The sequence below is a fragment of the Choloepus didactylus genome, chromosome 11, assembly GCF_015220235.1.
Source record: "Choloepus didactylus isolate mChoDid1 chromosome 11, mChoDid1.pri, whole genome shotgun sequence".
In the NCBI taxonomy this organism is placed as follows: Eukaryota; Metazoa; Chordata; class Mammalia; order Pilosa; family Megalonychidae; genus Choloepus; species Choloepus didactylus.
Genome location: NC_051317.1, coordinates 66,873,536 through 66,887,367, shown reverse-complemented (window position 1 = coordinate 66,887,367; position 13,832 = coordinate 66,873,536). Strand labels below are relative to the sequence as shown.

General features: G+C 34.2%; 1 protein-coding gene across 6 annotated transcripts in view; it reads left to right on the top strand.

Annotated features, from left to right (window-relative positions):
* FYB1 (FYN binding protein 1) overlaps positions 1-13,832 on the top strand; it is a 203,536-nt gene that overhangs the window by 146,426 nt on the left and 43,278 nt on the right. For 5 of the 6 annotated variants that reach the window (XM_037798838.1, XM_037798839.1, XM_037798840.1 and 2 more), the window contains exons 9-14: positions 885-1,029; positions 7,508-7,530; positions 8,615-8,678; positions 9,458-9,595; positions 11,099-11,124; positions 13,086-13,152. In XM_037798838.1, the coding sequence (XP_037654766.1) occupies positions 885-1,029; positions 7,508-7,530; positions 8,615-8,678; positions 9,458-9,595; positions 11,099-11,124; positions 13,086-13,152 (463 nt within the window). The remainder of the gene's footprint in view (positions 1-884; positions 1,030-7,507; positions 7,531-8,614; positions 8,679-9,457; positions 9,596-11,098; positions 11,125-13,085; positions 13,153-13,832) is intronic. The other variant, XM_037798841.1, reaches the window with a different exon arrangement.

Here is a 13,832-nt window from a genome sequence, read left to right as displayed (position 1 = left end):
GTTATGAAGACTCTAGGTTTAGACCAAACTGCACCAAGATAAGACTTTAGCAAAGTAAGCCAAGTTGGCAGGTGAAATCACTGCCTTCCCCTCTATGTGGGATCTGACACCCAGGGGAGTAAATCTCCCTGGCAACATGGAATATGACTCCCGGGGAGGAATCCAGACCCGTCATCATGGGATGGAGAACATTCTTGACCAAAAGGGGGATGTGAAAGGAAATGAAATAAGCTTCAGTGGCAGAGAGATTCCAAAAGGAGCCGAGAGGTCACTCTGGTGGGCACTGTTATGCACAATATAGTCAACCCTTTTTAGGTTCTAATGAATTGGAATAGCTAGCAATAAATACCTGAAACTATCAAAGTACAACCCAAAACCCTTGACTCCTGAAGACGATTGTATAAAAATGTAGCTTATGAGGGGTGACAATGTGATTGGGAAAGCCATATGGACCACGTTCCCCTTTGTCCAGTGTATGGATGGATGAGTAGAAAAATGGGGGAAAAAAAGGGCACCCAGTGTTCTTTTTTACTTTAATTGTTCTTTTTCACTTTAATTTTTATTCTTGTTATTTGTGTGTGTGTGGTAATGAAAATGTTCAAAAATTAATTTTGGTACCAACTATATAATGGTACTGTGAACAACTGAATGTAGGTTTTGTATCCCTGCATGGTATGTGAATATACCTCAATAAAATTGAATTTAAAAAAAGACTTTAGCAAAGGACAGTAAAACGTGTTTACATGGGAGGTCTATAAATCAGAATTGTAAGCAAATAAATAAAGAGAAGTTTTAAACAACAGATATGCAATCAGTATTTTATTTACAACATTAAAAAATCCAAACTACACTCACCTGAACATTAATCGTTCCTCTTTTGGTAGACGGTTATATTAAAACAACTGCTGTGCAAATTGACTATGACTCCTTGAGACGGAAAAAAACCTCTCTCGGTGCCATTTCATCAAGACCTGTTTTGGATGACCAAGAAGTGTATGACGACGTTGCAGAGCAGGATGATATTAGTGGGTATGTGTGAAAACAAATCATAAAACTGTCTCCTTGTCAGAGATTATGTATTTTAAGATCCTAGAATGCTACCTTCCATATCTCCTACTATTCTCTCTCAGACTAAATTACCATTTACAATAACCCCAGTATAGGTGAAAGATCATTTGAAACTTCATAGTCTTTTATTTTGCCTCTGGTTATGTGTATCAAATACTATTTGAAATATAATGGGACATTTGCCAGAACTCATCAAATGTGTTATCATTTCAATATACTGTTTTGAAATATTCATTATGATATGATTTGAATGTAGGGATATGCCTAAAGTAAACATGATTTGTAAAATATGACACATGAAGTATAAAATATAGTTTTCTTTGCTCCAAAATCTTTTAGTCTGAATGCATTTGTTGTTTTTAAAATATAGGAGAAAAAGAATACTTTGTACTATGATTCTACTTTGCTCTACAAAAGTAAAAACTCAATTCCTTATGTTGAAATCTGAACAAATATCATAGTTGTCATTCATTTCAGACTTATGGTTTTAAATAATTTGTCTAAAATCTTCTCTTCACAATCTAGTGAGAAATTGAACTCCTGTTCTTTCTACTGTCCCAAAAGCTCTGTCCTCCTCTATAATCCCTATCTTAGTACCTCCATGTCACTCTTGCTACCTCCTTCTCCATCCCAGCACAAACCAACCCACCCCCAACAGAGAAATTCATAACTGATTCAAACATTTTGCCTTAAACTCACCCATATTTCTTCTTCTTTACTGCTACCATCAAAAAATTTTAAAAAATGGGGGAAATCTTTGACATGTCCCCAATCTAATCTCTACCTGGCAGACACCATGTTCATCTAATTTAGTGATTCTCAGATATTCAGGTTGTCCCATATGACTCAATACATCAGTTTGACAAAGCCAAACTGCTCCAAACCCTATACCTGAGACACATTCATCCTGCTAGGATGTTGCAACAGTGTCAAATCTGGAATAAAAGTTTCAAAATATTTGCTTTCAATTTGTGTTCTAATCTTGTGGCAGATCAGTGGCAAATAGTTCATTGACTAAAAATGGTCCTTGGACATACTTCAAGACAAATTGACCTAAACTGAACATATCACTCTCCTTTTTTCTACAGTTTGCCATTGCACTGAGCATTAAAACCAAATTTTTGTCATGACCAATCAGGCTTGTCCTGATACTGCCAACTACCTCTCTAGCTTCACCTCCCACCTCTCCCCCATCATTTACTAAACTTCTGCATTTGCCTTTGCTGCTCCCTCATCCTGAAATGCTCTTCTTACCACTCTCCACCTAGCTAACTGATCCTTCAGATCTTAGCTTTCATGTAGCTCCACTGAGAAACCTTCGTCAATTTCTAATCTCAATCTGACCTTCCTATCATAAACCTAAAGTTTTCCTTTTTACATCACCACACCACAACCTATTTTTGTATACGTACTTGTAGGATCTGTGTATGTGTATGTGTGTGTGTTTTTCTTGATACATGTTTCCCACAAAATTGTAAACTACATAAAGTTATAGATGATGGCCATTTTGTTCAACAGTTATGTGTAGTATCTAGGATTCAGAGATAAATATTTATTGAATGAGTAAATGCATAAACAAACATTCAAATACAAAGTTAAACTACCATAGTTAATGATTTACTACTGTTTTAGACCAATATACCAAAATACCCAACCTCAAACTAAAGTTAGCAAAAATACTTGTAGTCATTTTTTAAATGACAAAAGATAAAAATGTAGAGATGTTATCAACAAAAGCCAAATATGGAATGGAGGAAATATTAGAGAGGTATACTTACTATCTTAGCCCAGTTTCCCTAGAAAACTGAGCCTGAGACCAATATATATATATTAACATATACATATATGCTAATATTATACGGGTTGGGGAGGGAGGGCTGTCAATCTCAGGGAAGCACAAGTGAAGGAAAAGGGGATTGAAGCAAGCAAGGAAGCAGAGCAAATTCAAGAGAGGATTCAAGTACTGAGTGCTGCAGCATTGTAACAGACACAGCTGATACTTGTTCCCAGGCCATTCCCAGAGAAGCCATATGAGCTATTGCACATCAAAACAGCCTTTCAGCCGGAGGAGGGGAGTAAGAGTTACCTACTGACTCCCTCTTATTCCCCATCTCTCAATGGAAGTGTGTCCTACAGAGAATCTTAAGACATGAGGTGAGGTGCTGTCAGGCCATGCTCACAAATGGCATGAGAATTGGAAGCAGCATCATGGGCCCTACTGGATGGGCAGGTGGAGCACCAAGATGACTTCTATACCCTTGATGTGAAAGTCAAAACCTCCCTGCTGAGGTCTACAAAAATGCCATTGGTGCCATGCAACCTTTCTGGAGAGTCATTAGTACAATAGACCAGAAAACTGTGACCAAACAAATCCAGGGAGATGCATAAAGAACACAATTATGGTAACGTGTCTTCTAGCCTGGTGTTTCTACATCTCTTTTCTCTGACAAATACTCTTCCAAGATATGCTCAAGTGTATGCTTTCTCTCTCTCTCACTCACTCTCTGTGTGTATGTATATATATATATATATATATATATATATATATATATATGTATATATATATGTATATATATTTTTTTCAATTATTAAAAGAAACTTGTGAAAGGCTGCATAGCTTGTTACTTTCAGTTTATATCATAATATTAAAGGTTTTGGAAAGACCTATAGTAGGGAAATTAAATTTTGTTTAACTTGGAATTTCCCAAATTTATTTGACCACAGAAGCTTTTTCCCAGTGACATATCATATGCATCACATGATTATCTTATAAGTCATCCCTGCTAAAACTTCTTAGGATTGACATTTCAAATGTTGGAAGATGCTGCTTTAGCTTTTAGCTTCTTTATGATGAAGTTGGTCAAGGCTTTTTGTTTGATTTGGTTTCATATTTAATGATTTGAGGAATGGGCCAGAGAGGGATGTTAAGTAGGATGAGGACTATCTGGTAGTCTAAGAATCCGACTTTCCATGTCCTGTCTCAATCCACCAGATTAACACGCACCACCCACCCAGCCCACCCCTGCCAAGAGTTATGGGAACACCCTCCTGGGGCAGAGGAACAGAACAAGGCTTCTTTTCTGGACAAGCTAAGAAATAAGACTAGCCCTCCTCTTCCCATGTACCTTCTCATCCCTTCCTTCCCTTCTAAGTCTTCAGCTTCCTTTCTCCGTTGCTTCTCTTTCATCTCTTTGTGCTAGCCCTGGTCTTCCTTTGTTCTTTCTTCTCCTTGCTTTTCCATTTCCCTTCCTTGTCTTTCCTTCTTCCTTTTAATACCTCCTTTTTCTGGGAAAGGCTCAATCCTCTCAAGCTGAGGAGAAAGAAGAAGGAAAATCTCCACTCCAGTTAAGAATCCTTCATTTTTCTATGCCCACTTTGTGGGATTTGGAAACCTACACTGTGATCCCAAAAAAACATGATCTGTGCTAGGTAGTCACCTGGGTAAATTGCACCTGCGTTCTTGATAATTCAAATTTAAAAGAAAGAATTTTTAATTACCAACTATTTTTAAAATGTAAAACCTACAAATTAGTATACATACAAAGCATATGAAGAATTAAATTTCCCTCTTGTGATCTTTTACTTCATATCATCAATTAAGATTTTTCATTGCTTTCTAACAGTTTCATCTCTCAAAATGAATTACAGCCTGCCATGTCTTCTTTCCATATTATGACCATAAATCATACAATACATATCAAAATATGTGATACATGCACTGGAGTTTGCAGATCATAAATTGGCCTTAATAAGAAGAAACACACTGACCTAGTGGGGTTCAGTAAATGCTTTTTTGGGGTCATTTCAAGTTCCAGTTCAGAATGTTCTGAATATGAGTACATCATACCAATTATATTGTCAATGTATATACTTTATGTTTATCTTTTACTTTTTAAAACACATTTATCTTATCTTGGGGTTAACCTTCCCCAGTTATAGTAATAAATACATATTTATACTGTTAAACATACTCAAGAAAAAAAATAAATTTACAAAAAAAGCATGATGTTCTTAAAATGAAGCGCTACTTAACTGTAATAGATGATAATTCCCCCAAACTAATACCATGACCTTTTTCCATTTTTTAAAACCCATGCTTACCACAACTCTAAAACACATGTTCTACATAGCAGAAAAAGAATCTATTTAATAAAAGGCTGGGGTTGGAGGAGGTATATGGTTTTAATGCTCACTATCTTAAAACAACTATAGTACCACAAAACTGAGTAGCGTTTATTCCTCTCTTGTGCATATTTTAATTAAAAAATTAAAGAATAGATTTTATCAACATAATTTCAACACAAGCGTTATTTTTGAAACTATAGCTATGTGGTAGAGAACGCATAACAGAACACGCTTTGTCATTAATAGAAAAGGAAAAGATGCAGAGTGTAGCCAGCGGCTCTCCCTGACATGAATGAGAAGAGGAAAAAGTCACCGTCCTCCTCTTCTCCTTCTTCCAGATGCCTCCTGGTTCCTGGCAATCTTCGCTTGCCCTTTTCTGACTGCCCTAGGGTAAGGGAGGCTGGCATGTTCTTCCAGCTCTGCGGGCAGATGGGAGCTTATACACAGGCGCTGACAGCTGTCCTTCCCTCCTTCCAGCTAAAACAACTTCTGTAATAAATATGAAAGCTTGAAGGAAACAAACCCTCATCTATATGAGCTTCCCAACCTTTTTCCTTCCATTTACCCCTTCCCCCACCCTCTCTTTTTCTCTCATGCCCTCTTCTCTTTGCCTTTCCTTCTCCTGCTGAAGATTTTCTATTCTAAACAGACCATTTTAAACAGAAGAATTGCTCTAGAAATGAAATAAACACGTGGCAGCTTTGCTCCCACTTATTATAACCCTGTTCTTTGGGAATTGTGAATGAGATTCTCCAAGATTAATTATATTTGCCAGAAGTGACAGCCAACCAGAATGCAACTGTTCACATAATTCTGACTGCTTGCTTCATGCTCAAAGGGAAGTGTCAGAAAAAATAAATGTAAAAATGGTATGGAACCAAGTAGAGAATATTGCAGAAACTTCTTCAAAACCCCATGCCTTATTTATATAAGAAGACATTTATAGCGTGTTTTCTACAAAGTTCCATTAGTAGCAGTACATTTTCTTTCTGAATTAACTGAAGCTCTGCACCGTATCACTATCTTTTAATCTGACTTTTAACATTACAGTTATATATGAGAATAAGAATTGTCCCATACAATTGTAATATCAGATTGAAAACAGTTGCTGGAAGATTATCCAAAGGATAAAATTGGGGGTGGTGATTAAAGTAGGACAACTAGGTGTAGTCAAAAGAACGTTATATGGGAAGGCAGGGCACTGGGATTCTTGTCTCAGCAAATCGATTAATTGGAAGTGAGCTTGGTCAAGTCATTTAATTTCTTAGAGTTTTGGTTTCTTTTTTGCAAAGTGAGAATTGGACTAGATAATTTCTGAGGTTTTTCCAGTTCTCATGGTCTGCAGTTCCTTCGCACGCACAGATCTCACATTTTATTGGGAGATAAGGACAAGAAAACAGAAAATTGCAATGTAAGTGCTAATATAGGGGAAATATAGAATGTTATGAAAGTAAGTAAGAAACACAAGCCATTTGGATTTAGAAAGTCAAGGGTCAGAGCATGTAAAAGCTCTATGAATATGTTTTCAATTATTAAAAGAAGTTCTCCCTTTAAGAATAATTTAATGCTACTGGACTAACAATAAGGTGCTGTGATTATAAATATTGAAAGAGAATTGAATTTAATGAAATGGTAACAGCTCTGTATGATTCCTGTAATAATACACTTTTTTTTTTAATTTAATTAGAGAAGTTGTAAGTTTATGGAAAAATCATGTAAAAAGTACAGCATTCCTATATACCACCCCACCCCCTAATTATTAACACTTTGTGTTAGTGTGGTACCTTTGTTAAAATTGATGAAAGAATATTATAATTGTGTTATTAACTGTAGTCAGTAGTTTACATTAGGGTGCATTTTTTCCCTCATATACCACCCTATTTTTAACTCCTTTCATTACTGCAGTACATTTGTTATAATTCATGAAAGAACATTTTTATAATTGTACTATCAACCATAGTCCATTGTCTGTAATAGAGTTCACTGTGTTGTGTAGTCTTATGTTTTATCTTTTTTTATTCTAACATATATATGACCTATGGAATGATGTAAATATGTATAATCTGAAAACTGCCTCACAGGAAAATGTTAGAAGCAAATAGTATATGTCACACTGGAATTAACTTGGCTCTTGTTTTTTCATGCCTTGTTACTACTGAGCCATTATAAGAAAATTAACTATTTTTCTTCCTCTTCCTAATAACTTTTAACTAGAATGTTATGTTGCTTTTGTATAACTGCTCAATATGTTCTTCTGTTCCTGATGGTTAAATAATTCATATAATAATTTGATTTGTCCTTTTTTTTTTTCTAGCCACAGTCAGAGTGGAAGTGGAGGTAAGCCTCACACTTTATTAGTAATTTCTCTACAAGGCCCAAAATTTTTATTTTACTAATGACTGACTAATTGATTTAGTTTTCAAATAATACAAGGGATCCTATTGTGTTGGATATAACACTGGTCTGAGAGCCATTGACCTGGATTCTAGCTCTGGCCATGCAGTAACATGAGAAAAGAAAGTCGCTTCTTTCTTCCAAAGTTTATTACGAGTCCTAAGGTGACCCCACTTCGGTGTGGCGAGGATGGTCTTGGTTTATGACTGTTGTCTGAGCCCAGTTATTGATAACATATCCCTTCATTTTCAAAAGTATCCTTGTTTGGAGGATAACTTTCATGGGCGTGTTGGCTGTGAGACCTAAAGGGGTCCTAGTTTTCTCAACAAAAAAAACGAGAGTTGAACAACTACCTTGCAGTGCTAATAGTCACATTTCAGGTTCATTTTACGTATCCTTGCACATGGAAGTTACTCAAAAAACACTTGTTAAATAAAATACTTATGAAATAGAAAGATCCTGAAGAGTATAGACTAACGAATCAAACAAGAAAGGATTTAACTTTAAGAATAGGTTTTTAAAAGTTCACCTCAATTTTTTCTGTTTTAGCTACCACAATTGCCTAGCCTACAGATTCACTTTTCATTTCTATAGCTTTTTGACAGTTATATCTAATCAGTATCTATTTCTGAATGTCTCTCCACTAATGAAACCTTTCTTATCACCTCCTCAATTCCTCTCTTTTTCCATAATTACTGAACTCTATTTAGTTTTACTTTTTCTTGTATTTCTTCCTCCATTCCTTTCATCTCAAAATCACATTACTTGTTATCATCACTCATTCCTTTATTATAACTTCGGCTCTGAGAATTTTTATAAGATGATCAACAAAGCAGTTAATTTACTGTCTATATGAGAGTAAGAAAATAAAGGTTTTTAAATTTAAATTGTTAATATAAAAGAAGAATGTTTTCTGCAGTTAAATAAGGAAGATTTATTAACAAAATGCAAGTGAACATTAAGTGAACAAATTACAAAATTAACAGAAGATTTTCTCCCCACCTATCCCACCCTGATCCAAATGAAGGGATATTTCCACCTCCACCAGAGGATATTTATGATGGGGTTGAAGAGGAAGATGCTGACGATGGGTAAGAATAACCAGTGAATTGCCTTTTTGCAAATTATTTTATATGCCAAAATTTAATTTTGATTTCCAGTTAGGATCAAAAGCAAGAAAATATTGTTCTTTATTACATTACAAAAATTCTTTGAATGTTTAATTAACAGTAGTAGTAAATCAGAAAGTGTAATTATATCACAATTAAAATGAAGTAGTATACTGTTTAGAACCTCAGAAATGTGTCAAAATAAGTGAAATGAAAAAGATTAAAAGTTACAGATGTTATAGATATTTTCCCCAAAACTTTTTCTAACCATTTATTTATCAATCAGTCATTTACTTTTTTACAGCAATCTCCAGAGAGTTGATCAGTTGCATGGCTATCCCTTGTATAACAATCATAATCATGATCAATGCAAATAAATTGAGACCATATGCTGTCTGTAAAAGAACAAGTATTGAATATATACTCCCTTGGATGTTATAATCTTTTGAAATGCATATTTGAAAACTTAAGATCTATTAATTACCTAAATAATAATAAAGTTAAATTGATGTTTAAAACTTAACCATGACTGACTTAGCTTCATATTTTAAGAATCAAGAGAAACCTCACTAAATAGAAAAAATGAGCTGTGTTCAAAGACTGTGATCTATACACTTAATAACACCATATAGTTGAATACAATGAGCAATTTACTGCTTGAATGTTGGATGCTATATAATTATTAAAAATCTGATTGTCAAGCCAGTGTCTTCACATATCACTGATTATTGCATTCTGATCAATGCCTGCATACTCCAAAGTTCCACATTACAGGTTGAAGAGAAGAGTAACTCATGGTCCTGGGGGATTTTGAAGATGTTAAAGGGAAAAGATGACAAAAAGAAAAGTATACAAGAGAAATCTAAAGTCTCTGAGTCAGACGATAATGAAGGTTCATCGTAAGAATCAGCCAACCAAATGCAGTGCACAATAACTACACTAATATCAATTTAATCAAATGCTACTAATATTTTATAACCAATAACCAAATTCTGTTAGGCTTAAACCATTTTAATGTTATTCTCCATTAATCATGCTAGTTTCATCCACGCTTCCATCCTTGAACTCGCACATTTACATAAGGAGAACCCAAAGTATTCAAAAATATCTCTTTCCACACAAACACACACATATGCAAACCCATGCACACACACATACCCTCACTCACACACTCATACACCTCATACACACACACACATGCTCACACAGACACATAGTCCATTTAGTAAGACTTTTTTAAATCTTTGCATTGCATCTAAAATCTCACAATTCCAGTGCCACATTTTATTATTAATATTTTATATTGACCACTCTTCAAAATATATATTCTCTTTTAAATATTAATTTTCTAGAAATAAAGTACACAATTTGAAATTTCTTTTATTTAAATATATTATAAAATCTCTGTAATTTTGTTTCACAATTGTGATACATTACTTATATTTGAATTATATATTTCTCTCATACTAAATTCATTCTAAACATATTAAGTTTGTCTAAATAAAAGTTCAGGCATAAATTTTCTCTTTCCATCACAAAAATAATTCTTTAGTATAAATTCCATACATACAAATTTGAAGGAAATTCTTACTGTTTTATATGTGCCCAATGGATTCACCATATTTAAATGATGTTAAGTCCACATGCCATTCTTAATTTTAAACACTTTTGTGAAGTATCCAAACAACACTCAATAACGAGTACACGTGAGATAATTATAAGAAAACATAAGAAATCTCTAGATGCAGTATTACTCAAATATAATCCTTACTTATATAGAAATAAAAACAGATTATATTTTCTGCTCCAGTTACATACCACCCAATTTTTGTTTTGGGTCATTTGAATTAATTTCCTTTCACTCACTAGTTTAACTGGCCATTTCTGTCCTGTGCGGCATTCTTCCATTGATACATATGTGTGTGAGATGTGTGTGTATATTTAAAAGCCATCGTTCAGAAAGTAATAAAAGCAGAGGTCTTTTTTTTCTATTGCAACTAAATGCCACCCAATCCTGATTTCAGATCACATGTATTAATAAGTTCTCACTCTCTAGTTTACATAGATATTCCTTTCTTATTCTCCAGTTTCCTGTGTCTGCATATGTATGTACAAATCTGAAAACATTGGTCCAATGGCTATTGAAAAAATAAACCTATTGAATATCTTGACTCAAATTTTTTGGCTATCTTTGGAGTTCAAAGAAAGCCTTGCTAAATTCCAAACTGATGAACAGAAACTGGAATTTAGTGGAGAAATGGAGGATGAGAAGGGAAAGAAGACAACAGATTAGCCTCTGTAAGCATCCAGGCTTACCTGTGATGTTTCTTCTAAACAAAGGCTTCAATTTCAATGTTCATATTGGTCTGATTATAATAACTGTGCTTTCACTTTCTTTCCAGTTTCCCTTCTCCTCCTAAACAATTTGGTAAGTAAAAACAAATTTCATATTTTGTATCTTATTTCTTACAGATGAGGTAGTGGGAAAGCATTGGATTTAGTCAAAATATGTGGATTATAGTTCTGACTCTGAAAATAATAAATTGTGTGACTTTGGGCAAGTTGCTTCACCTTGAGTGGCCACATTTCTTAACAGCAACATAGAGGGACGAGGGAAATAAAAATGACTGATGGTTAAACTCTTCCTCCAGGGGATGCTATAGAAGTAGCTATAAACTGGCTGGGATTGAGCCCCACCCCTCAAATCCCTCCACCCACTTCATTCAAATCACCTCCACCACTTTTCCAGCTTGATATACTGCTCTTCCTCAATGATTTCTGAAAACACACTAGATTATATGCCATCAAGTCCCTTCTGAATCTAAATATTTTTAATATATAATTTATATAGTTGGTAATTTTTTGCACTGTAACCCTATTTCTTATATGTACAATTTCTACTGGCTTATTTTTTGTCTCCACTGAGACAAACCTTAAGATTTTTCAAAAATTGACTATAAATAAAATAAAATCTAGTTTCCTAAAAATATTCAGGGGCTTTCAAAAAATTCATTTATTTTAATGTAGAAATATATTAAAATAGCAAAACAAACACAAAAATAGTCTATTCTTCCAGACTGTTTATCTAACATTGGAACTTTATTTTCAGTTATCAGTATGAAAATATGCATGAGACTAGTGCAAATGTATCAATACCTGTTGATGCTCATGTATGCTAATCTGTAATTTTCAAAAGGTATTCAAGAAACTCAGCCCCACGAAGAGTGGGTGTAAAATAGAACAAATGTAATCAGTTAGGTTAAAAATGTGCTTTTTTGTTTTAATTTTATTTTGTCCTCAGTGTGTTTTAAATGCATGTGCTTGGAATATTAATTTTTACCCTTCCAGAGACTGATGTTATGTCCTACTTTTTAAAATATTTTTAATGGATTTTTCTTATAGTTGAGCAAGTTTCATCCTATGAAATTAATTAACCTGGAATGGGAAGAGAATACAAACAGACATACATACATACATATAGAGAGATTTTTTTAAAGGAAATCAATGCTTTGCCACCATCAGAAAGCATTTAAACTTTCTATGATAAACATTCCTTAAACCATTTACACTTTCTGCACTCATCTCTTCAGCTTGCTCTGTGGAACAAATTAGGTACAGAGAAGAAGAGTTCTTCCTGATTTTATTAACAAGAAGTTTAGGAAAAGTAAACAGATTGGAAAACTCATTGAATTGCCACTTCTCCACCATTACTTATTCTCAACTTCAGTTTTTATCAGAAGTGTCTTATTAGTAGGAAATATTCTTTCCATTGGAAGATACTGTCACTCCTTATATCACTGTAAGGTAAAAGTTAATGACTAACAATCAGCAAGTAATAGAGAGTGATATAGAGATAGAAAGATATAGATATAGAAAGATAATAGATAGATGGTAGATAGATGATAGATAGATAGATAGATACATAGATAGATATTGATAGCTTTAGCACCCCAAGTCCCATAAGAGTCTTGTTCAGTAATGATTTGCTTGTCAGCAATCTGCTCTTCTGGCCATTCATTCCACCTGGGGATCTTCAGATAGTCATATACTGATTTTGCTGTTGTTGTTTTGTGCTTGGTTGGTTTGTTTGTTTTCAGAAAATGATAATTATATTCTTGGTCACTTTTTTTTATTTGTTTCATTTTGTTTTTTGGAGGAATTTAACATATACATCGAGGGAGATGACATATCTCCTCCTTTAAGGACAATGCTTCTAGGAAAAATTTACCCAGACACCAGGAAAACTCCTGCTGTTCTTGAAGCAATCTTTATATTAAAAGCACCATTGATACTAAAGACTATTTTAATAGGGAAAAAAAAAACATTGAATGTTCATATCAAAATCCAAACTAACTGTGTTTCAACATTTGAAAATTTGTCTTTTGTTAGATATGGGAGAAGAAGTTTATGATGATGTGGATGCCTCTGATTTTCCCGTCCCACCAGCAGAGATGAGGTAATCAGAATGTTTATATTAAAATGAAATAATGAAAATAAGACTGCTTAAGAAAATTCGACTGGAATAACAACCCAATTGGGTGCATATTTACTGTCTGCTCTCATGTTCACTGTTCTCCTCTCTGAAGCTCTCTTTCTTTCCGCATCCCCAGTTCTAAGGTCTTTGCCATGTTTGGTAATGGATAGCCCTGCCCCCCTCGGAGTATCCCCCACCCACCCCCCACCTCCAGTTCTGCTTCTTGTCTCTTGATTACCCTCTGCCCCGTGACTCACTACTAACTACATTCATTAACTCATTCATTTATTCATTCATTCACTTTGTAAATATATTTGAGAGCGTATTCCTGATTCATTTTGTCCTGATTTTATTTCTTTTCCCAAAACCTTTTTCTTTTGAATATGCCTCTTAATTTTATTTCTCAGCCCTCATTCACCCTGTTCAAGCCTCCTCCATGCTCTGTTTCCTTTATAGAAAAAAAAGAGGATTTGTTTTTAAAAAGACTTTAAGTTATATCCCCCTTTTCAAAGATTCCATTCAAATTTCAAAAGATAGAAAATAAAGCAAAAACCAGTCAACAGTGAATAGTGCTATTCTTTCAATTACCTAAGATTTCGATTGAATTTTAGGTTAAAATTGTATGAAAATCTATTAAGATAGGTATATACAAAAGAAGTACC